The sequence below is a fragment of the Scomber japonicus genome, chromosome 12, assembly GCF_027409825.1.
Source record: "Scomber japonicus isolate fScoJap1 chromosome 12, fScoJap1.pri, whole genome shotgun sequence".
Taxonomy (NCBI): Eukaryota; Metazoa; Chordata; class Actinopteri; order Scombriformes; family Scombridae; genus Scomber; species Scomber japonicus.
This window is the reverse complement of record NC_070589.1, coordinates 20,469,654-20,495,250: the sequence shown is the minus strand read 5'-3', so window position 1 is coordinate 20,495,250 and position 25,597 is coordinate 20,469,654. Positions and strand designations below refer to the sequence as shown.

The following is a 25,597-nucleotide window of genomic DNA, read 5'->3' as shown; positions in this document are numbered from 1 at the left end:
TGAGTGCAGCCTGGATGGGCTGGTGCTGATTGAATCTCATGGGGAACTTCATGTGCAATGGCAAGTGAAATGTTTTCTACACATTACGACCTGAATTTGTTGACTGACTAACCTCTTACCCAGTTTCACCATGGAGAACTGGATCAAAAGTTCCAAGAGGGTACATACACCACGGGAGAGGTACTTTACAAAAGACTTTGGTGCAATCATTGGATTCAGAAAAGAAAAATAGCACAAATTGTAACAGCTAGAATTGTGTGATTCCCAGCATGATAAGCTGCAAATGGGAAGTCATTTCATCAGTTAGGATGAGTGCCTAAAAAAAGATGTTCTGTGGTTTGGATTGTCCCTGACCAATACATTTCAACTGTTTACTGTCATACAAGCCTTTGCATGCCTTTTTTACAGCTTTTTAAGGTAGAAATGTGGGATTCATATTACTCCTCCACAAGGGAACTGACAAGAAGAGGCAAAGCAGTGTTATGTTCATTTAGACTGTCATCAAACTTTATAGTAGGAAACATTAGTGAGTCATTATATTATGCAGACAGTACTGTACATTAAAGGATAATTGCCGTTTTTTTACAACCTGGACCTTATTTCTAGCATAAAATATGATCATTTACTCACCCAGACAACTTTGGTGTCATTTGGAGTCGGTCGGATGAAATTAGCTCCAGTGGAGCGCCGCATATATCCGGCATTATCTGCCGCAAAACTAGTTAATTTCACCAATATTTTGTTATGATACGTTAGTGCTATTCCCCTCCGAGCCCGTGGTGGCATGTTATCAACATTCGGGGTCTGTAGTTTGACCCACTAACCTCTGATCTGGATGATCATTTCAAGTCTCTATCACAGCCCGGTTTATCATTGATCCAGATCAGAGGTTAGTAGGTCAACCTACAGACCAATATCCTCCATTTCTTTGACAGAATCTACATTATCTTCAAACACTTTTAAATAATTTGTACCAAGAATCCACTGCTACAATGTCACCAGTGGCAGGTGGTGGTAGTAAGAAATGTATCTACTTCTCAATAAAGCATCTAATTCCCAGGTTTTCTTTCATGCAGTTTTCTAGTGGATTCTGACAGATTAAGGCATGCAACAAAAACACACATATGCATCACCATGAACTTCCCAAGATTTTGATTAAGAGAGCTACCAATTTTATGTTTGATGATAGCACCTGCCTCAATTTATTCAATCCTCTATTTCAGTTTCATGTGTGCCTCGGAAAGATTGAGGTATGTTGCACAGACTCAGCTCTGATTTAAAATAAAGCGTCAACATGCTGTGCTGCACCAGCTCCCTTCCATTCTTTGAACCTGATACACACTGCAGCGCTGATATGACGTGGACTTTATTAATCCAGATAAGAAAATCAATAATGTTTCATTGTAGGAGCCACAATCCTGACTTTGACCTGTTTTGAATAGAAAGGCACATTATGGGGTGACAGGATGTGTCCTCAGTGACAATGAACAAAGGAACAGGGGGATGAGGTGTGTTTACCAAAGAAAGAAAAACATGATTCACTGAATAATTACAGTTACATGTCTCTGGGATCCTCTGAACAGAGAAAGCACACGGGCCACTGAGATATGGCTTGAATTCGCAAAAATGACACTCTGCCGTTGATATCATTCATCTATACCGCTGTGAACATTTTGTCTTGCCTGAGGCTTGACAGAAAGCTCGTCACATCATAGTGACAAAGCAGAGACAATGAATCACTTTAAAACACATCTAACAACTAAGTCCCAACAGTGGTGATGTGCATTTCATGTAAACCAGAGAACTGAATAAATGCACACACACACACACACACACACACACACACACACACACACACACGCACACACACAAAGGGGACATGGGAAGGTTTAAAAATGCATAAACCTCTTAAGCCACTCTGAACAGACATTAATATTTATATATGCTTGAAGAAATGGAAAACAATTTATAGCCCCTTACCTGAGCAGGCCTGTTAAATCTGGGAAAACTCAGATTTTTGTAGAGAATTGAAGCATATTTCTGACATTAAACTTACTTAGCCGTTCATTTTATAGTACTACAGAAAAACTATGAGATCCACAGAAGATAGAGCATTTATATCCCCGAGCGTTAAACAACTGCAAGAACATAGTACTGGGACTTGTCCTCAAAATGAAACAGTAGTTCATGCTTTTCTAATATGTAGACCATTAAATGTTTAGCTCTGAGACATATCAAATAAGCAAATAGAAGAGAATTGTATTGTTAGTCCCATATGTAAGATCCTGTATTATGCCAAAGGCTGAAATAAAAAGAACATGCACCCATTTAGCCTTAGTTTGCAAACAGTGCAAAGCAGTATCACATCAAATTAATATTCTAATTGTACTTTTAGAACCACTTTAACCGCACTGTCTTAATTAACACTTTCTAGGGTGATGTTTGAGCCTACCTCTATTCTTAGTCTGACCTATTTTGAGTTTTAAAATTTTTATTTAGTCATGGATGCTAATGAGATCCAGCAGGTTCAACATAATCACTACCATTGTCCCATGTCACAGTGTTGTAAATCTAAAGTGCACTGCATCCCGTCACTCTAGTATCAATTATGCAATCAGGAGTTTTGCAAAGGCTCTTCTACTGTGCTTAATTAGGATCCGCTTTATACACTGCTCCACTTGAACAAATGCATTACCCCAATGCAGTTTGTCCTTGAAATTTAATGATTTTGTGATTAAATGATTTTGTTTGTGTACACTATTAATCCTCATGTGCTCTATCTCCTTTATCTTCTAAAAACAATTCCATTGTTTAACTGAAATTAAGGTGGAAGCATCAGTGACTTGTTTGTTGGAGACCTACTAGGACCTTACAGGGTTTCACACTGCATATACATATACAGTACAGTCAACAGTCAACAGGATCCCATGGTGCAATGTGGCACTACACTATACAGTATTTGAAGGAGCCATCACCATCATTAAATAATATGGCTGACAATAATATTTCAATACTAATAATAACAAAAATGTTCTGATTTCCATGTGCAGAGCTAAACCGACAATGGACTCAGCCTACTTATGAGTGTTGAGTGTGTGTCTTAAGCCTAATGTATCTTATTTCTCTGTGTGTCAAGGGTCACACCGCTGCACTGGGTGACATGCTCCTTGACCTCGAAGAGTATGAGCACTAGTTTGTTTAGAAACAGCTCCAAAGACTAATAACATCTACCGTATTTTCTTTCTCCAGAGATTACTGTAGTTCCATGTGCTGGAACGTGGCTATGTTTACAGAGCTCTGTTAGCCTGTTGTGCAATTACAATCTCTTGACTGTGTAGTACACTGTACATTTCTCAAAGAATTTTAGTGCAAAGCCAAAAGGCTCTTGCCCAACAAGCTAGTGAAGCACTGTAAACTTGATCACATTCCCACACGTGCAGTAGCATCTGCTTTACAAACACAATACCTGTAAGTAGGATGATTTCGTTGTTGGTTTGGCTCCACACTTGGAAATTGGGAACAACTAAGTATCTGCCAGGTGCAAAGTAAACTAAACTGCTGGGATGCAAAAACTAATTACAAAAACTGTAGAAGATAATAGAGAAACAACACAGGGCTACATAAGACAACAAAGCCTGACACTTTACCCTGTCTCTGAACCCACTTGAACAGCTCCTATCACATTAATTTAGACATTCAACCCTAAAAAGGCTCAGTGGCCAAAACAAGACTGAGCAGCTTGCAGGAGTGACTGTTGGTTGCTGTGTAAATTATACATTCATGATTGAAAAAACTTCTTTAATCAAATACTACATTAATAAATGCAGATTTCCTACAGTATACTTTGCAGAACAGTGCCAGTGATTTAAGCTAATTGTTGATCTTTTGAGATGTGCATGCTAAGACATATCATGCTGCAGGCCTGTCAAGCTCCCCCAAAGACCGGTATACATCGATGCCATAAGCTACAGAGACTGTAATTCTCCTTCACATGATCAGTGTGTGAAGTGCATTAAAGAACTTAACGCTGCAAATTCTCACAAGCCAATTAACATTCCTGAGTGATTCCTGAGGGTGTTTTTTTCACATACGAGATTTGATCACAGACACTCAAACTGATCAAGTTCGTCACAGTGGCTCTCATTCTATGATCCATTAAATTCAACTGCAATTGGACTTGGTGGGGGGTTGGAGGTGCAGCTGATATTCCCAAGACACTGCAGCAGATGTGTAAATCAAGCATTAAAATACACTTTGTTATATGATGGCAAAATATATATTCCTTCATGTCTTTCAAATGACTACCTTGTTCTCAGTCTGAGACCTTTAACATTGCTTGACAGAAAAGTGCTATAATGGCATCAAGCCTTATTTCACACACTTTGCAAAACATATGGATGTGTAACTCTAAATCCACCCTCAAATCCTGGTAAAAAAAAAAAAACAACTGCCGTTTTTGATAATAAATGTTGGTGCCACAAGAATAAGAACTGTACAATATGCTGTCAGGAAGACTGATTCCTATAATTACCTTAGTCATGGGCTCTACGCAAGGGAACAAAAATAATCTGTCACCTGGTCTACTAACTAAGAGTTGACTTTTTTCTTTTATTAAAGCACTCATTCTTTCCCTTTTGTCAAATCTATTAAAACAAGCAAGAGGTCACAGGAGATGCATTTATATGATCACCTTAGAAATCCAGCACATTAACAGTTCCCTTAGAGTCTGATTGGAGGATACATTCTACAGAAATAATCAATCACGGCAATCCCACCGTAATATCTAATCATAGGCCTGTTGAAAATGTCATATTGATCCACAAGGGCATAAACATATGAAGGTATAGTATACATAAGAGAAGGTGTTAGAACATGTTGTCATGGCGAATGAGCTTTTCACATAGGGTATGTCCAACTAGTACTGAGCGCCAGCAGGGCAAAGGTTAAATCAATGCAGTACGAGGTGACTAGGTAGATGTGTGTGTGTGCATCATGTGGGGGGTTAGTGGGCAATGACACTGCACCTGAGCCTATTACCCAGACAACAGCTGTGTGTTACAGTATATGTGTTGTTTTTAGGGCTGTTACAAATGTAACACGATAAGCTTTTGGCTGTTTGTATGATGTATTTAATTTTGTTTTGTTTTTTTCATAATGACTGTTGAGCCTAAGTGTGAAACCAAAAATGAATATGGATTTTACTGCTGGTGTTTCTTTCTATATGTAAAAAATCAGCAGCACCTCAAACATCACCACAATGTCACATGTCCAAGTTTTCAAAGTTACTCACTGGTTATCTGATGGAACAACTAAACATTCATAAAACACAAGGAATCACAAGTAGCTAGTAATCACAAGAGTATGTGATTTCAGTGGATTCCTCCTTTAACATTGCGTGAACAAGACACATGTTCATTGTGGTGCAGCTGTTCCAGTGACGGTAGGTGTACTGTCTGTAATTATCACTGAGACTCACTGTCATCACTTCATATCGGAACAGATGGAGGTTCAACAGACCAAGAAAATGAAAATATGAAAATGTATTTGGACGTCACTGAGTTGCTGGATTAGTTTGCTGTCTGTGTGTCTGCCCCTATTTAATTTTTTTTTTTTTTTTTTACATTTTATTGTATTAACCTTTAATTGAAATTAGTGCATCTCTGCCTCCAATAATATATGTCTTGTTTTATGTTTAATGTGTTGTTTTATCTATTTATTTACAGCACTTTGTTTCAGCTGTGGTTGTTTTAAAGCGCTATATAAATAAAGTTGAGTTGAGTTGAGTTAATAAACTAGTTCTGGAAAAAAAATCTCAACGGTTTTCCAAACAAATGTATGACAAGGAACTTTTGCCATAATAGATAAATATCTTACTCGTTGTGTTGTACTTCACCCCATTGATATACTCAGGACACGGTCTCTCTACAATCCTCCCGGTACTGCTCCGGGGCCAGCAGGTTCCAATCTCATCGGTTGTGGCATTGCAATATAAACCTTGGATAAAAATAAAGTAAAGCAAAAAAAGAGGACGCTTAGGCTAAAATTTCCATTTCCCCAAAACGTAACATAAAAAAATCTCATTAATGAAACAAGACAAATTAAGACATTCCACCTTACCATCAGTGCTCAGCAATGATAATGAAGCGTTTTCCAAAAAAGTCTCTTGAAAAGCATCCATCAAACTACAGTTTAGGTCCCCGAGCTCTCCAAATATGATCTGGTAAATGGTGGCATCCATGGTGCGAAGCGCCGCTTTAAATAACGTTAGATTAATTCCAAGTCCGGGCAGAGGAGATGGCCACACTGAGCCCAGCGGTGATCATGGGGCTTGTGAATCGGAGCAACAGTAATGAGAAGTAGAGAGCCCAGTGCTCCTGCTGGGAACCGCTTCCCTAGCCAATCAGAGCCGCGGATCCGCGCATCCATCCACGTGCTGCAGCAACTCCGACGAAAGACAGCCGATTGCCTAAAGTGACCAGATCATGGGCTTTGTCAGTCTGACGTTTCACACCTGCTACCCACCTGTCATGATTATTTATGCAAGAAAAGGTCTTCTGCTTTCACATGAGAAATTGTAGGATATATCATTTAGATTGGAATATAATGCATCCCTGTTCATGACTGTTGATGTAGCCTGAATGTGCAAGGCTATACTGAAAAATATATATTTTTTAAAGCAGATTTGCAATATCCTAAAAAAAAAAAAAAAAAAAAAAGGAAAAGAGAAATGCCATAAGTGTTATTGTTGGTTCCAACTCCAACTCACCTTTTAACTCAAAGTTTGCAGAAATAGTTGTCATGCTATGCCTTGAGGACTTGTTTTCTGGTTAAAGTTATATAATGCTTATGTAATGAATGAATTCACCTGTTAATACCAAGGTCCAAGGTAATGTTTATTCACCTCTGTGCCATAAACCCCCCAGAAATCTGTGTTTGCTTCAGGTAATGCTAGGGGAATTGGCTTTGAATGTGTCATCTTACTTTAATAATAGGACCAGGGCTGTAACTGGAATTTTAGAAATATTGAAGTAATGAGTCCCCCTAACAAGTCCCAGATAGGTTTCCCACATCATAATGTCACACTACTTCTTCGTTTGCTTCTGGACAGTCATTCACACATTCATAAGACGTCACCTGTCTGGAAAAAATAGATTGTTTTAAGCAGTGGAACAAACCACAGACACTTTTGCGTTTGTGGTGAGGATAGTATCTTTTGATGACAAATAACTAACATGTCCGCAGTGCTGGCATACAAACAAAATAATTTAGTGTGACTGCTCATCTAAGTATAACTCCACAGTCAGAGCTCAATTGAACAGAGCTTGATTTTATACTTCAGTGATTATAGCTTCAGAAAGAGTGAGATATCTTAAAATAGATGACCTTCCCCTTTAACACAAGAGGCCTATTTGAAAATTATTATGATTGCATCGAAAAATAGCATCTAGTTCAATACTCTCACCACTTAACATTTTTCAACAATTTTCAAGTTACAACAAGGTTGAGTGGCTCTCCTGTCTACCAATCAATTGTTTGTTGCATTTGGTGTAGATTCAGCTGGGTGTAGAGTTCAGTAAGAGTTGTGTCACATGGAAACTAAAACACATTAGTTGGTGGATCAGTCAGATAAACCCTTGTCATTACAACCAGACATTTGCAGTTTGAACCTGAACTTCAGTTCAGTCACTGATATTTGTGGCATTAACAAACTGACCTTTACTCAGCGCCCCTGGACTTTCCATTTCAAGCAGTTTCTGCAAAGATGCTACACTAAATAAAATAAAACAAAAATAGGGTCACCACGTTAAAATCTCATAGAGTACCAACAGAAAGTGTACTCCTTTCTAACAGTTTACTTACATTTTAGTTTAAAGGTCATAAGGATAACACTGTAAATATAACAGTAAATAAAATATTCAAACTCAAAGCCCCCAAATCTTAAACCTGTCCAATCAAAGGTGTCTAGACTAGACATTTGCCTCATAACTGAGTCTAATATCTTGGCTGTTTACCTGTTAAATGTGAGACGTGACCTTTTCGCCAGCATAAAGCTTTCTCTCTGAGCTCCCTCTAAGCCTTCACATGCAGCAGTCCATCTCATTTTACCTCCTTGTGGTTTCAGGTCATGCACTCATAGAGCTGTAACACACACAGTGTAAAGTTTGGCATCTGAATACTGGATTGGCCATGTAGCATCTGAATGTTGACTTGGCCACGTGATGAACATGAATATTCTAATTGCTCCTGCTATTAATAGTACACCAAAAAGTTAATGAATTCTCCCACAACACTCCTTCCATACTTCACCACTTTCTGTGATGGGAGAAAAAAGGTTTGTGTTTGTCATGACTGCATCTGATTACTGTTGATGGGAAAAAAATACTGTAACATTTAAAAATCCATATCGTTTTATACTGTATGTTGCCACACAATGCTTCTGAGATTTTAGGCTACTGTATGTAATATTTAAATTCAAGCTGAACAAATGTGGACTTCAATCCTTGACCATGATGTCCATCTTGGGTCGCCAAATATCTCATTGATACTTCACAGACTGCAGAGAGTTCTTTATGTATAATCTCATATAATGGATCTCCAATTGGTTTAAGTAACAAAATAACGCTTACATATAAAATATATCCATTGAATATCATAATGAAACCAGACAAAATATTTCATACAGTATTTTAAACTGTATCCAGACAAATGTAACAAAAGTAAATGTAAGTAAATGTAAAAAAAGATTTGAGCTACTTTTCTTCTTACTTAAATTAGATATAAACACAGTCTTGTAGTGATTAAAAAGAAATTCAAAATTGTCATTTAAACTTGTTTATAGCTCAAAATTATCCCATGGGCCTCTTTTTGCTGGAGGAAAGGGAACTGTAAATCACAATAGTGAGGATCTGCTTGAGGAGCGCATCTGTTAGATAATGTCTAATCTGCTATTTTGTCAGCACAACAAAGATTTGTATCTTTAGCAGAAATGGAATAGTATTACATGCTTTTTCTCCCCTGCCTACATGACACAACATTGTAATACATATTTTTATGCTCTCTATACTCTTTGTTTCAACAACCAGACTGTACACCAAATGAGGCTCAGATGCTCAGATAAAGGACGTTTCATCAGGGTTGCATCGACCAAAAGATTGCATCTTGATCTGGTAGTATCTCTCGACCCAAAGGCATTTATGCCTAATCCCACCTCACTCAACTCAACAATGGGTTGTGTGCCGATTTATCAAAGGATGTTCATTTGTGGGGGATTCTTCTGGTGAGTCTGAGCCTCGGGATGTTCAATAACATAGAGATTTATTTGGTAATGTAAGTATAGGCTGCTGATAAGGAGCCAGTTTCATCTGGATGAGGATGAGTAATCAAATGTACAGTGGACCGTTTTCATATGTGCTTTTTGAGGCTGTTAACATGCTTAGAAACCATATAAATCACTCCAGATTAATGGAGCATCCCAGTTGCTCTCTGGCAGTTTTGTTGCCACTGGCATGTTGAAATCCCTTTGAAGGAAATCCTTTACCCTTTGAGTCTACTTGACCTAATTCAAATGAATGTATTTTCTGCGAGTGAGACTTTTTGCTCAATAAAAAGACACCTTTTTAGTTCCAAACTCAAAAGAGCAAGGCTGACTATGTGTGGAAGGATTATGGAGTTGTGGCTGTGACCAAGGGCACAGCACAGATAAACTGACTGTGGAGAGAAAACAAGGGGGGAGGGAACATAAAGTGCACCTTGGAGCACTTGAAGGACAATTGCCTAAATGAGACATAACAAAGTAACATCACTGGCAAAAGACATCAAAAGGTCAATGTGATGACATATTGTGAAAAATATAAAAAGCCAATACCAGCTATACTGTATATTGTGCACACCGGCAGGATTTGATTAAGCTTTAATGTGACTCCCTACAGTATAGAAAGGCAAAATGAGTCAGCCTGAGTAGCTTTGAATGACTGCAGGATTTAGCATGAGCTACTTACTGTACTGTGTGAAATGACAGCTGCCGAATAAATGTCCTCGTGCACAATGGTGCAAGCCTCAAGGTGACTTAATCAAAGCTTAAAACCATTTTGACAGTGCATCTCAAGCAGTCACATACTGAGCCTTGCTCAGTAACTGATAAGCCATGCTCATTGTAACCATTTGACTCTCAGGCAGCTCATTTGGATGAGGATCAGAGCAATTGAGTCCAGTCTGTTTATGTCCTGCTGCTGCCAGCTATGACCTACTCCTCTGAGTCATTGTGTTACAAAGCACTAAGATGACATGTTGAACACATGGTTCACAGAGGAAAACCGTTGACCACTCTGCTTCATCTGAACTGTGTGGCGTGTGGACATAAAGCAGCAGTTAAATCTTCAAGTTCATTGCTCTGTTTAAAAACACCCGCATGCTAAAACACTGGAATGACCTCCCTGAGAGCTATGGCAGGCAACTGCACTGCAATTAATGTGCTAAACTAAATTAACTATTGTCACTTGGATCTTTGTAAATATATCTACACTGTTAACTGTTAAGCCTCCATACTGAGCCGTGACGAATGCAGTGTGATATCACAACTGCCCATGCATTATGACGGGTGAATGGGAATCCCGTATTTGCTTGAAATTGTTTGCAAAAGCAAATCATTATAGCAGGCTGAGCTCAAACGGAGATGCTGGCAATCCTGCTGTTGCTCTGTAGATAAACATACAGCTTCGCCCTGTTGATGCCGGCTTGTGTCTCATATCACTTTGTGTTAAAAAAACAACTTTGAATACTGATTTGTGTTCTTAGTGTCTAGAAAATACATTATAAATAAATATTGACTTGAATTGTATGAAAAGAACATGGTATTTTATAAATAAGTTCTGCAAGTATTTAACCATCACGTTACAGTACCTCAAAAACTGTGTTGAAGGAAAACTAGCCTGAGGGTGTTCAATTTGTAAAACAGAGCGGAGAAAAGAGAAAAACATATTCTCAAGAACAATGAAAAGAAGAAAAAGGTGTTTGTATAATGAGAGCAGCCCAGTTTTGTGGATGGAGAGTTAATAGTCTCTAGCTTCCTCCAACTCTCAACCTACTAATACTCTCCAAAGTCCAGCTCAAGCTTTGACTCTATATCCCATTTGATATGTTTTAGCTGTTTGCTTGTGTCTGTTTGTGAGCATGCAAGCCCTTATGAGTTAGTGTGTGTGCTGTTGCATGTATTTTGTTTCTTTGCCACGGTAGAGAATAATCCAAGTGGTTGTTTTTGCAACATAGGGCTCAAGCGGATGATCTGAAATGACTTTTAGTACTTTGTGTTATTACCATGAGTCTTGGGTCTCTGAAGCGTGAGTTATTAGTGTGAAAATGGGAAAGGACAACCAAATAACAGCTGTTGTCTTTATTTTTCTAAAGCCTTTGTCTCAGGATGTGTACTTTTTCCTCTTTGAGTTGTACAGAGAATATAGAGTACACCTTACAAGAACGGTGCTATGTGAATAAATCTGTTGTGACTGTTAGTGTTTTATTTATTATTATAGACTCGTTAGGGCTGAGAACACATACTGCTATTTGCAATCAGCCTCTTTTGCCAACAGTAAGAGTGGTATCCAATGTAGGCTACATGCTGCAAATATTCAGGTCTTCAACTGGCATTCAACATTTTTACACAGAAAGTCACGCCATAAACTGTGCAGGAAGATTCCCCATGGAGTTGAGACACTAGACAGCTGGTTCTGATGAAATTGGAGGTGAATGCGGTGGAGGTGGTTCACATTGATCTGACACTGAAATGACAGCTGACAGTAGAAGAGACAGGGATGGTTTTAAAGTTTGACAGTAAGATGATTGACTCACAGAGATTTCGGTAAAACTTTGACTGGTTGGAGTGAAAAATATGAACTCAGTCAGTCAGGTGATTGAATTGGTAACAGGAGAGCATAATATATCTACATAGCAGTTAAACATATCCTGTCATGTTTTTTTGAGTTCCTGTTATTTTTATACTGTTATAATCCCACCTGTTTATGTTAAACATGGTCAAAGTTCTAAAACCTGAGGTGAACAAAGGTAAAATGCCAAAAGCCGGGGCTTCAAACTGCTTTGAACTCTTTGCTTGTAATTAGGGTTGCAAAATTCCGGGAATTTTCAAACTTGGAAACTTTCCATGGGAATTAACGGGAATTAACGGGAATTAATGGGAATTAACGGGAATTAACGGGAATAAACCGGGAATTTACTAAACTGAAGGTATGTTCTTATTAGGGAATTTAAATATAGTTGTGTAAAATAATATTTTAGCATAATCCTGACTAAAACAACCAGATATCATGCAGTACAGTTGAATATCTATGCTATCTGAGACCACGCCCCCTACATGCACTGTGCATTCCTCCATCACATACACAGATGATTTCTACAGTTCTGGACCACACTTTTGAGCCCAGAGCACACAACTTGAAGCCAGACTTTTGAGCCTGTGGTTTTGATGACATTATATGGTAATATATTTAGGGATATGTTTATGTGTAAGTGCTATATTTAGCCTTATAGTGAAAAAAATAACAGACAGGAGTGGAACTTTGATGTTACCAGTTATATCATTTGCACCTAAGTAAATAACAATAACTAATAGTTTTAAAAACATCTTGTATATTTTGGATTTTATGAGTTGTATCTCCACCAGGATACATTGGGCACATCCCCCTCAGGGTTGTGTAGCTTCACAGACACATTGTTGTATTTTTTCAGAGTTGTGTGTGAAACCATTAAGAATAATAACATTTAGTTGTTTTTTTAATATTAAATTATAAATAATTGTATAATTTAATATAACTTCAACAGCTCAGGGACATCAAGCGACATTGTGCACCTTTTTTCATCGTCAACTTAAAATAATGTTCTGATTTTTAATGAACGGGTGGACTTTTTTTATCCAATTAAATCAATCAAATGATGATACCTTTCCACTAAATTACCCTCAGTTGCCATAAATTCCCATAAATTCCCATTTAATTCCCACAAATTCCCATTTAATTCCCATAAATTCCCATAATTCCCTTAATTCCCATGGAAAGTTTCCAATTTGGAATATTTCCAAAATTCCCCAGCTTAACTTTCCATGGAAATTTACCGGAAACTTTCCGGAAATTTACCGGAAATTTTCCACCCCTTTGCAACCCTACTTGTAATACACCTCTACTTCCTTCTCCCCAGAAATAGCCATCCACATTGTGTTGTTAAGGTTGTTCCATGGGTTGTTCATGTTGTCCACTTGCATATTTTGGAACTAGTTTGCGCTTGAACATGTATGGGTGTATTTAAAAAATAAAAAATGAGAAAAGAAGAAGTGAAATCCTACTGCTATGTTTTTTTTTGCATAGTTTAACCAATCAGAAGGAGGATCATCCAGAGGGGGCCTTAAAGAAATTGGAGCTAAAATGGATTGTTTCAGACAGAGGGGCTGCATAAGGACCACTATAAGATAAATCAGTTTTTCCAACTGTAAATCATAGAGATACACTAGTAGAGCCCCAGAATACAAATGCCTACCTGGAAATGTGAATGATACTTCCCCTATATGTCTTCCTGATTGAACTTTCACAAAACTGAATTTCTCATGAGGTGACAGACCAGAAATATAGTGTACAGTACATTAATACGTACTGAACTAAACCAAAGTGAAGAATTTCCTCTTGGTGTGAAAAGAAATAATGAAATTCTGTGGTTTACTATGGTTTAATGTATTGTCTTCTTTGTATTCCACTGACCATGCAAAGGTACTTCAAATAGAAATGTATTTGTTTGTATGAAATAATACCTCCAGACTACATGTCCCACTCCACACCTTATTTTTCGAAAACCTATCTGACTTTACTTCCTCACACACTCTTCCCACGCTGCACCACAACATTATTAAAGCAAGCATGCTTAGTTTCAGGGTTAATTTAACTGGACCCTCTGAAAGAACAGCTGGCCTCAGTTTTGCTCTTGTGGTTTAAATGAGCCATGGTCGCCATGGCTTTGTTGATCCTCCCTGCAACCTCAAAGAAGCAATCAATATAACAGAGCACAGAAATAAAGTGTTTCAAAGATTGCACTGCCTTGAAGGAAAAACTAAGTTAATTTTGTGCATGAAATTATCATTTAAACATGGTTTAATAGTATAGCTAGCAGTGCAAATTAAGCCTTGTTTCATTTACAGAGTGCAACTCAATGCTTTCTAATTCAATAGCAATTTGGTGTTATTTCATAACCTCATCCATTTGTCTTTTTAAAGTGAATAGGAGGTGTAGTGCACTGGCAGGTTGAGCATGGAAATATATTACTTCATTTATCTAAAGGTATGTAACTCAATAATCAAACCCTCCCAGGGAGCTGATGCTGTTATGTGGAGAAAGACTCAACAGTATAATAAGAAATCTGCCACTTTTTAAGTCAGCTTGTGTGAGCTGGCATGTCAGACGCTGCATCTACTCATTGATGATGAGTAGTGGTCACAGCCACTTTATTTCCCAGAGGCTGATTCCTTCAATGATCTTAATCATAATATTGCATGCTAGATTGACACGCCCTGAGTGCCCTTGTGAAATCGCCTGACAAAGAGCAACGTTTTACGGGATGTCACTCCCACTGACTCAGATTAACCTTGTGCCTCTTTCCCAGTGATGGTGTGTGCCATACATGTCACAATGTTCAAAATTATTCTGTTTTGCATGAGATGTCCCTTTTAGACACTTCTCTTGAGCACTCAACATATTGAGGTAACAAAGACGGATACAGAAGTTCAAAAATCAGTTCAGCTGTAAAGATATCATGTTGTGCCTTCTACTCTATAAAAACTGGCAGATAAAGCTGAGCCGTGATGCTCTCAGAGCTCTCATTCAATCCTTTAGAGACCTGAGACATCAGCTGCCTCGCACTGCTCAGGTGAGAGATGGTGAAATTATGTTATCATGATCCTGTCAAAAGTAAACACATTCTGCTCTGTATCTACCATGTGGCATGTGGTGTTACCAGGTGCACAGCAAATGTAATTGTAAAATCAGCGCTCGGGCCCTGAATATTAGTTAAGAGCAGAGAATCTCCACAAACAGCACTCTGGGAAAAGAAGTCAATCTTAGAATATCCTCTCCAGTTAAAAGTCTTTGTAGAGGCTTTATTAAAGACTAAATGCAATTGGGAAGGCTGGTTTGCTGAAAATATAAGATGCACATTTAAACACAGGAAGGCTTGGTAATGTGGTCCTCGATTTTCCTCTAAAGCAGCATTTTACTCTAGGGGAATATGTGCACAGTTGACTTGTGCATGCATGATCAGTGAAGAGTGAAGGATGAACATCTATCAGGAGGATCAGACAAGTCTGTACATTATTGCAATGAACTGCTTTTTTTTGGCCACTTGTGGGCATTACATCAATCTGTAAGCACAACATTAACATATTATTACCTTATAAGTGTGTGATATGGTGAATGTGTTAATGAACAGTTGTCATAGATCTGTGGCAACAACTATGATACACAAGTATACAAAGTGAGTACATTAGTTTAATAAAAGAGTCAAGTTATACAACTCTTAGGTGTAAGTATGCATGAGAAATCTGTAGTACTCTGAACGTCTTCCCTTGCTCCTGCCAGTAGAGCAAGTCATTTATATTAAAATATTTTAGGCAAATTAGGTACTAATTGAAAAAATTCTAGGTTCTGGCTAATGGAAATAACATTTTAATACAGTCCCCAAATAAATATCGTACTACCATCTCTTATTAAGAGACTCCCACAAGTATCATTCACTTTTTGTATAATTGCCTAGATTTACAGCAGCAGCACCGTAATGAAGAACTGACTGAATGAAGCTGAGCTGCTCGACATCTAAATCTTGGATAATAGAGGTGATACTTTTGCCCTGAGCTGTCATATGATAGGAAAAGCAATTCTGTATTCCCCAAAACCTTTGACCAGATTTCATTAATCAAGAGATTTCTCCCTGCGCTTGTTTCAGAATTGAAGACTTGCATGCAGGCTGGAGTGTTAAGGAAGTCTAAAGAGGGTGAAAACTCAGCTGAGTGTCTGAGACCCTGAATAAATGTAAAAATAACACAAAAAAACAGTAAAAGTACCAACTAATCATAGTTTAAGAATCCACAACTCCTAACCATTTCTCTTTTTTTCTACAGCAGTATGAAATCAAAATTAGTATCTGTGTAAATGATTTGCATTGTGCTCAGTCAGACTGTTCCCAGCTGAGAGCTTTTGTTCTTAATTCCTTCGCGTTTAGGCTGTTAGACCTTTGATTAACCAGGCTTCTTTTCTAAGTGTTCAATTTTCTGAGCACTCTCCAGATTACTGCGCAGTACAATAAGCAAGAAGAAAGAAGCTTTAATCAATAGTTACTCTTCCATCCTCAGACTACACCTCCCAGCTTAAAACCCTCTCCTTGATCCACTACATGTATATGTTTAATTTATTTAAAAGCTGCCGGGAATTCATAGTGAAGCTCTTTAATCCCTCTTTCCACTTTTGAAATTTTCATTTGGATATTTTAACAAACACTATGATTAAGCTGATTTGACAGCCTGCTATTTCATTTAGACTGATGTTACATAGTCAAAACATTATGTTCAGATGTTGGCATTTCTCTAAATAAAATAGACACAGTACCCCAAAACATCTGTCATCTCAGTTATGCAATCATACAGTATGACCTTAAATTAAATCCAATCTATTTCTTTTTAGAAATGTAACAGTGTTCAGTGAAATTTGATTGTATCACATATAACTCAAAAATCTTCTTTAGATTATTTATTTTGACAAAACTCACTGAGAAAATGTGACAGCCCTTAAGTTAGCAAAGCTGATTTCACATCTCAATAGGGATTTTCTCTTCAGTGGTGGGATGTGGATGGCATTTCATTGAAGTCCCTAATCTCTCAAAGGCAACAGATCGATGCTCTTTTTTAAATGTATTTCCATCTTGTATCCAAGGATGCAAATATTTATGAGCACAAAGTTCAAGATGGAGGGGGAGGGGGAATTCCCCACTCAGGCAGATATGATTGGGGTCTAAAATGACGGTGAAACAATCTTCACTGGCTCATCTTCAGCTGTAACACAGTTTAGAATTTATCGGTTGAGTTTTACGATGTCACGAAATGAAGCCCAAATACAATTTATGACCTGAAATGCAATATATTGGATTGTGATCCCTGCGCCATCCTGTGCTGTTTTGAAAGTACTATAGGTAGCACAAGAACAAAAACTCCCTGCCTTCAGGCTTCAGTTTCCCCAGAGATGTCATGCTCGTGTCGGAGAGAGAAGCTATGTGAACAGAATTCAGCAAAGGACAGCAAAGTACTGAACTTCCCTTAGGATGTGTAACAAGCTCAACACAGACATCTCCCCACCATTAATCATGGACCTCCAATGTGGCCTACAACACTTTTCACAACTTTTTAAACTTTTATCATTGTAATATTTGGCATTTTGTATATTGTTAACATGCTCTATTACGAGGATCACCTGTCAGTTCCCAATTTACTCTGAATCAACTGCTAAATGACCCATAACCAATTTAAAACTTAAAAAAATGTCTATATTACATACAGTCAGTATTTTTGTGCTGCATTATACTAAAATGTAACTGCATATACATCATAATTACATTACTCAAATAATGTGACTGTCAGCCTCCCTAACTAGTTGAGTTTTTACTATACTAGAGTAGTATACTAGTTTAGAGTAACTGACACAAGCCACAGCAGCTTGGCATCTCCCTCTCCCATAAATACAAATACTTTATATGCAGAGCACATTTACATTCAGTTCCACATCCATATTCACATCCATATGTCATATTGTATTATTCAACTGTAACTGTCATTTTGGAATACAATCTAGTATGTCATACCTTAATATGACATGACGTGACATAAAGCTACACATGACAAGTCTACGTTATCAGCAGACATTGTTTCATAAATAAATGATACAATAGAAGAAAGCACACAATAAAAAAATCTAAACATTAAGTTCAAGAACCCACAAAGCCTTTTTGACAGACGACATTTTGACATGTCACAGAATGAAAAACGTGGGTGTAAATAATAAAATTGACGATGTCTGACTTCCATTAAGCTGTTCCAGTTTCAGGGTCCTGATATTGTGCACACTGGCTCATCACCATTATTAATGTTACTAGTAATACCGGTAATACCTGCTTTTAATAGAATAAAAAGTCCAAGTTGCTCCTGTGAAAAAGGCCTATCATACTGGAAAATATTGATTACTAAATAAATAAAAAAAATGTAAAAACTGTGTGAGTGAACAAGGCTGTGCACTGCAACACTTCATCAGAGAGCCAACTGAAATAAAATGACTTTGCTTGAATTTGTTTCAGGCTTTTGTAAGATCTTAATTTTTCAATTATGAGAACTACTTTGATTTTACAGTGATTTGTGTACTGGGATATATTGCAATGTGTAATCGGCTCCCAGCCTGGTATCGCTATACACAGATCCAGGCAGCAGTTTGTGGCATGTTTTTAATAAAAATAAACTGGCGCAGGACAAAGTGAATTTCAAATCCATTACACTGCCTCTAAGAAAACACTGATGCATAATTATGGGAAACAATTACCAGAGGTACATCAAATCAATTGGTCAAGGGAAGAGGATGTTGACGCCTTAAAACTTCTGTAATTCAGAGATAAAAACATGGGGATTTTTGGCATGGTTTGATTAAATGTTTGTTTCTTGTTCAATTGTATCTTTCATTCCTCAAATTGTTAAGCAAATCAGGAGGAAAAACTTGAGCTTAGACTTCTAAATTGTTCTGGGATTTAAAAAAAGTTTTACAGTAGCCTATAAAGTGCTGGTGTGTGTGCACTGAATAAAAATAGAACAAAATCTGTTTTTCCACACCAAAAAGATTACCTAAAAGAGAAGTAACTAGGGCTGTGTTGATGGGTGTAAACCAATGTCGACAGAAGTAAAACAAGTGAACAACTGTTTTATTGAAAGTTTAGTTTTCACATAACAAGGTCAGATAATACAGACATTTTTAACATACCCCTCCCTCCCTCCCCCTGGTGGCATTCCCTCTCCCTCCCCTCTCGATCTAGTGTCTCACAGTCCTACTGAGTGTCCTTACTCTGAACTGATCCGGTCCATTATAGCCGAAGCGCCTCTCTTCCATGCGTCCAGTGTAGAACTTTTAGCTTTGTTCACCTGTGCTGTAGACAGTTCTAACATGACCACATCCTGAAAGTATTCCAGCCATTTCCTAGCGTACAGTTTGTGAGGGGGCAGTCAGCGTTGTACTGTCAGCTTCTTGGCAGCCGTCAAACCAGCCAACCACACCTTGCGTTGTTTATCATTCAACCCCAGATGTGAATCGTCATTGAGCAGAAGGAGAGTCAGCTCCAGAGGTACAGGTTTATCAATCATATCAGATAAAGTCACTTTTACTTTCCTCCAAAAGCCATAAACCTGGGCAATCCCATACCATATGCTTAAATGTTCCCGGTGTGTTAAGGGAGCACAAGTCACAGTTCGGGCTGGTTGACAGCTTCATATGAAATCTCAGAAGATAGGCCTTCTGGCACAACTTATAGTGAATCGACTGGTGGTTGGGGTTCTTGGACGCATGAAATGTGTTCTCCCAGACGTTTTCCCAGTTTATGTCCCCCTCTGCAAGAGCCAAGTCTTTACTCCATGCCTTGCCCAGGGGTAGCTCTTCTGTATCTGCAGCTTAGAGTTTGTTCGCACACCATAGGCGCAAAGAGCTGACCGTAGTTGGAGGTACAGAAAGTGAGATATCGTTGGTAGATTAAAAAGAGAACACAATATCTGGAAGCTAAGCATACCCCCTGGGTCAAATATATCCCTGAGATTGTACACTCCCTTTGAGGACCATGATGTTGATTCAAACGGCGTATTCCCTGAGATAATATTTTTGTTACCCCACAGTGGAGTATTCAGGTGCCATTTCCAATTCCCTCCCAGACTCTTCTCGACCACCTTGAAATTTCTTATCGAATTTGTGATAACAGGCCCGAAGTGTAACATGCATTGGTTGATAGTTAATCCAGAAAATAAGACCCCTTCGAGTTTGTATGGAAGCACTAATGCATCTCCTATATCCCTCCAGGCTACCTGAACGGTCAAGCCACACCTTAAATGGGCGCAGGTGAAAGGCCTGATGGTACCTCAAGTTTGGAAAGGCCAGCTCACCCTTTTGCTTTGATCGCTGTAGGGTGGAGAGTTTAATTTTGGGATGCCCACCATTCCAGATATATTTTTGTAGTAGGGAGTCAACTCTCTTCCAATATCCCGCTGGAGGAGGGAGTGGAATCATCATGCTAACAAAGTTGAGGCGAGGCAACACGTTCATTTTGACGGAGGCAACCCTTGTTTGCAGTGAAGCTGGTAGTTTAGTCCATACGACTATGTCACGTTCCACCTCTTTGAAGATGTTCTCATAGTTTGTTCTCACTATGTTATGCAGTGAAGACTGAATCTGGATGCCCAAATACGTGATCTTATAACCGGACAACATTCTGAACTCTTCAATAGTGGCTAAAAGAAAGGGTATTGACTTTTCGATATCCGATAAACAGATAAGTACATCATCAGCGAAGGCAGATATGGCAAGCGACAAGGTTTTAATCTGAATATCTCAGCATGACAGATACCATGACTCCATGTGATGGGCAAGTACTCCTGCCAAACGAAAACTAGATCACACCTCTATTCAAGCTACCATATTAGGGAATACACTAATTTTCTTTCTTTCCAAGAGTTAGCACTTTCATATACGTACATTACTATAAGGGTTACAATAAAACTGGAAACAGCAAAAAAACTTTAACAGAGCCACACTATACCCATTTTTTCCAGTTTTCATGCTAAGCTAAGCAAACCAGCTGATGTAGCTTTTTAAGATACATATATCATCTAACTCTCAAGCATATAAGCACATTACATAAAACATCAAACAATTCCTTTAATATATAATACAGGACACAAGTTTTTGGTTGGCACATAAAAAAGATGAAAATAATCATTGAGACTATAGCCTAATGCCATTTTGGAAACACAAGAGAATAACTAGCCTACCATTTGGTGCAGAAATCCTCTCTTTTCTGTTTAGGTTTTTCCACTGTTTTGCATTTGGCCTCTACAGCTTTCATCTCTTATTTTAACCAAGGTGTTTACTTGCCAAAACTATTAGCTGACCTTTTTATTTGTCTGCCAGCTGAAATTTCCTCATAATTTATGCTAATGTCACCTCATCCAATATATGATATTTTTGGTCCACATCACTGATCTGTGTCTACTAATCAACCACCAAATAATCTCTGGACAGTATAAAAATAATATATTATTATATGAGCTGAATGTAAACTGTAAGGTGCACCAAGAACTCTCAAAACAGAAAAGCAATATCACACAGTGTTGTTTTAATTTTTTTAAATGAGAAAAGGTTCGCTGTACAGATATGAGGCAGCTTCCTTGATTTTTTCTGTGCAGGTTAATCTTGTGTTGTTTCTGCCTCACAACACATATGCAAAATGCAGACAAATGCAAAACTCCATGAATCTCCTCATTTAAAACCTGAATCTAACATTCATGTGGATACATATGGCATGACAATATATGACTCAATCTTTCTTCTAATAAAATATTTTTAATATATTTTGCATCTTCTGTTATCAAGATGATGCTACTGTCAGAATTGTGTTTTCTTCAACTTTACAGGCAGTGCTGTGTCTGTGCTGTGGCAATACAGCAGCAGTAATATTACCAGGCATGATTGATACAACCCAAAATGCCCTTCATCTTCTTTCTACCCATCCTCCCATTCTTACCTTTCACTGTAATACTACCATTGATTCATGTCCAAGATGGGAGGGTTACCTTTGGCCCTCTGCTCTGCTCTGATTCGTAATTGAACAATTTACCAACTAGTGTGTGCACCTGTGTGTGGATAGCACAGCCAACTGATAACTCAAATTTTGCATTTTGGACAGCAGAGCTTTCCAACTAAACTCGAGGCATGAGGGGAGAAAAATGCTCTTATGCTTTTTTTTCTCTCCTTTAACTGCATCTGTGGGGTCATAACATGAGCTGATAGTGTGTTTTTACAATCAGTATATCTCAGCTATTTTTCAGATATGGATCAGTATGATGAATTTATGTCTTGACACTAACTACAAAGTTGCTCCCTGTGTAGGGTTACCTTTACCCTTTAATTTCCTGTTCTCTCTTGTCTACAAGATCCGATTACAAAGCGTTCCCCTCTTGTGTTTTTATACAGTATATAGTATATACTACACTGTAATAAAGGAAATCCTTCCACAAAAACAATGAAAGGTGGGACCACTGATAACGAAGGATATACATTTCAGTTCAGCCAAATTACAATAGCATTTGTTATGTAATTTGGAAAGAAGCATGTATAAATCATTTCATAATCATTCTCTCTGCAGTAAGAAGGTTATCTCAAAAGCCTTCACCTAACCTATGAACTGTTACATTTTAATGGTTATTTGCAGCAAATCCTCCATTAACCTGCAGTTGTACACTTTTTTCATTCTGAATTCAATATAATCTGTACTCGACTTGATTCATATTCTACAGTATGAGAAGCAGTCCAATAATGCTGTGCAAATTCTAATTAAAACAGTGTTTATTTAATGAAGTAATGAGTTGTGTGTGCATGGGTATGTGCGTGTGTGTGCAAGTGTGTAATGATTAATGATTAAGAGTTATTCTTATATTTGGAATTTAATTCAGGCAAATGGACCCTGTTTTCCACAGATTAATCTCCATGATATCATGTACCTCAAATGGGCTTTGTGAATGTGCCAAATGCCATATATGCTGAATGCCCCTGTAAGTCCATGTCAGAGTCACAGAGAGATTAGTATAAAATGCCTTTCAGACATGAATTGCAAGCTTGTGATAGTTTATACATTGGGTTATGTTATGAGTTACATCTACAGATGGATACAGGAACTCAGTTTACTGTATTTACTGAAAACCCATTCAAATTATTTGTTGTTTATAATAAATGCTTTTTTTAAAATTGTGCAAAAGAATCCAGATGTCCTCTGACAGTCTTAATCTTGTGAAGATCATCTAAAACAGCACGTTAACATCATAAAACATTAAAAGCTGCTTTAATTAAGATGCAAATACCACATTTCTTGTCTAACTTTGGCATGTTGCTTGCAACACATCCCATTCAAGTATGTAAAGCACACCTGACTACGGTTTAGCTCAAACTTGCAGAGCACTCCAAAAAGTTGGATTGGAGCAAGGCTTGGAGCTGTTGTTGTGGCCCATACCCAAATATGATTACTGTGTCTAAACAAATTACACCAAGAGGGAGAAAGAACAAGAGTTTGATTCAACTGGAAAGACAAATTTGAAAAAGCCTTTAGGGTTGTCCGCTCATACAGCAGTTTGAGTTTAAATGAGACTGAGCACTCAGTATTTCCTCTTGCAACACCTCAACATGGCTTTGACATCCATGAAATTCTTCTCTTTTCTGTAAGTCACTCTTATACTTAAAATTGTCCATCGTCCTGCCTTCTCTTTATGCGGTTGATCTAAAACAGAGCCATGGTCCATTAACGCTGAGCCGTTATCCCTCTAATCTAACTCAGCACCGCCTTAAAAGAATTCAAAGGAGTCTTGTGTGTCAGCAGGTGTTATTCCAGCAATGACTTCTGCAGCATTTCTGAGAGAAGAGAGAGAAATCCCCACTGAGAGTTTGGAGGAGCAACAAATAGAAAGATACTCAATTTTCACCACGTCAGCCAGTTTAAACTCATTAAAGATCTTTTGTAAAACATACAAAGACCATCCTCAAAAGAAAAAGGGAGAAAAAATTTAAATTTTATCATACAGGCTTTTTCATTCTTTTTTTGTGCTGAGTCATTTGATTGTCCTCTGTCCCAGACCATAAAATGTTTGACTTTGTGTTAATCTGCTTCACTCTAAATCCTTAATTTATGTAATTCATGCCCTTGTTCAGCCACCTTCTCTCATTTGTCAAAGCCTCTTTGCAACGTTACTGTTGTCCTGGTCCACCTCCTCTAATATCCAGTATTAATCCCTGGCATACAGCCGTGGCAACAGATGCCTCAGAGGTGCTGACATTAATCTGGATATTACTGCATGTCTCACTAAAAACCCTGCCCCTGTAATTCAAACATGCATATATTCACTCACATAAACACACAGAACACACACCAAAGTGGTAATCAATAAGTCTAATCATTCCTTCTCCTTTCTTGCAGTTAGTTTCCATTCTCCTTGTACACCTTGCCTCCATTTTATTGTTTGTGACAAATACAGTGTGCCCTTCTGTTTCTGTGGGCAGACTAATGTAGGCCCTCATAATGGATGGTATGTATAATACAGTAACTACAGCAACGTGTGGCTGATATTAGTGAATGCACATTCAACTCTTGGATTCACAAATAGAATTGCATTATTAATGTTCCCTGTGGGGATACTGGATTGAAGAAACACTAAAGTACAACAACAAATATAATAAAATTAAGAATGTAGAAGAGGTTTGGAGAGCATAATAATCTAATGAGTAGGAGCACATAATGTAAATGTATTCATGTATTCTAAAGAACAGAGACATACAACAAATACATCACTGAAAAAAAAAAACATTAAATGGCTTCCTTGGCGTTAACACACCATGCAGTGCATGGAGTCAGGTTCATGTGTTTTTGATGTTAAAAATTCAATAACAGCACTAAAAATTCAGAGAGATCCCCGCAGGAAATTAGGAGTGCAACTTCAGTGTTTCAAATAGGACAAAGGTTAAATGGCTCTTTGTTGAATGGTGGTGACCTTTTGTATTTTAAGAGAATGAGATGCAAGGGGAAACATTTCTTATAATTTTTGAGCTTCTGCTTCATCTGGATACATAATCAGTGGTGGAGAGTAACTAAAAATATTCTCTACATACGTACAATTTGTACTTTCCATTTTATGCTCATTTATACTTCCACTCCACTACATTTTAAAAGGAAAATGCTTTACTTTTCAAGTTCACTATATTTATCTGACTGATTGATGTAAACAAACAAGCTAGTACAGTACTTATTTTTCCTGTGGAGTGTTTCCACTAATGGATACATATGTTGTTCAAAACTGGTTGGTGTACAATGTCTCTTGTGAAGTTATACAGACATTAAATTAAGTTCAACTACAGGTGGTGCTGCTGCTGGTGATTCTGTTCATAGCTTTTCAAAAGCAGCACTTCCACCCTAACATCCACCTGTAGGCTTTGAGTTAATCTTCCTCCTGGGGGGAAGTTAGTTGTGTTTAGTTTGTTTGGTGTTCTTTAAATATTTGTAAAGATGTTTTCCAAACTAAAACTAAAGTAAACAACTAAAAGTTAATTTAAAAAAAAGTAAAGAGTAAAAGTTTTAACATTTTATAAGACAGTATTTTTTTTCTTTTCGATTGTTTGAGTACCAAATGTTACAGTACAAAACAGAGTTAGAAAAGCTACCAAGCACTAGCTTACTAATGCCAAGTATATCCTCTACGGAGAATTAGTACAGGGAGAACATCCCACAG

The 25,597-nt window shown here is 37.8% G+C and overlaps 1 protein-coding gene across 1 annotated transcript in view; it reads right to left on the bottom strand.

The window, feature by feature from the left end:
• Positions 1–6,412, bottom strand: part of LOC128368944 (corticotropin-releasing factor receptor 2) — a 28,848-nt gene extending 22,436 nt beyond the window's left edge. Inside the window, exons 1-2 of the mRNA XM_053329874.1 lie at positions 6,118–6,412; positions 5,875–5,994 (exon numbers count right to left, since the gene is read on the bottom strand). Of these exons, the coding sequence (XP_053185849.1) occupies positions 5,875–5,994; positions 6,118–6,238 (241 nt within the window). The 5' untranslated portion in view covers positions 6,239–6,412. The remainder of the gene's footprint in view (positions 1–5,874; positions 5,995–6,117) is intronic.
• Positions 6,413–25,597: the final 19,185 nt, after the last annotated feature.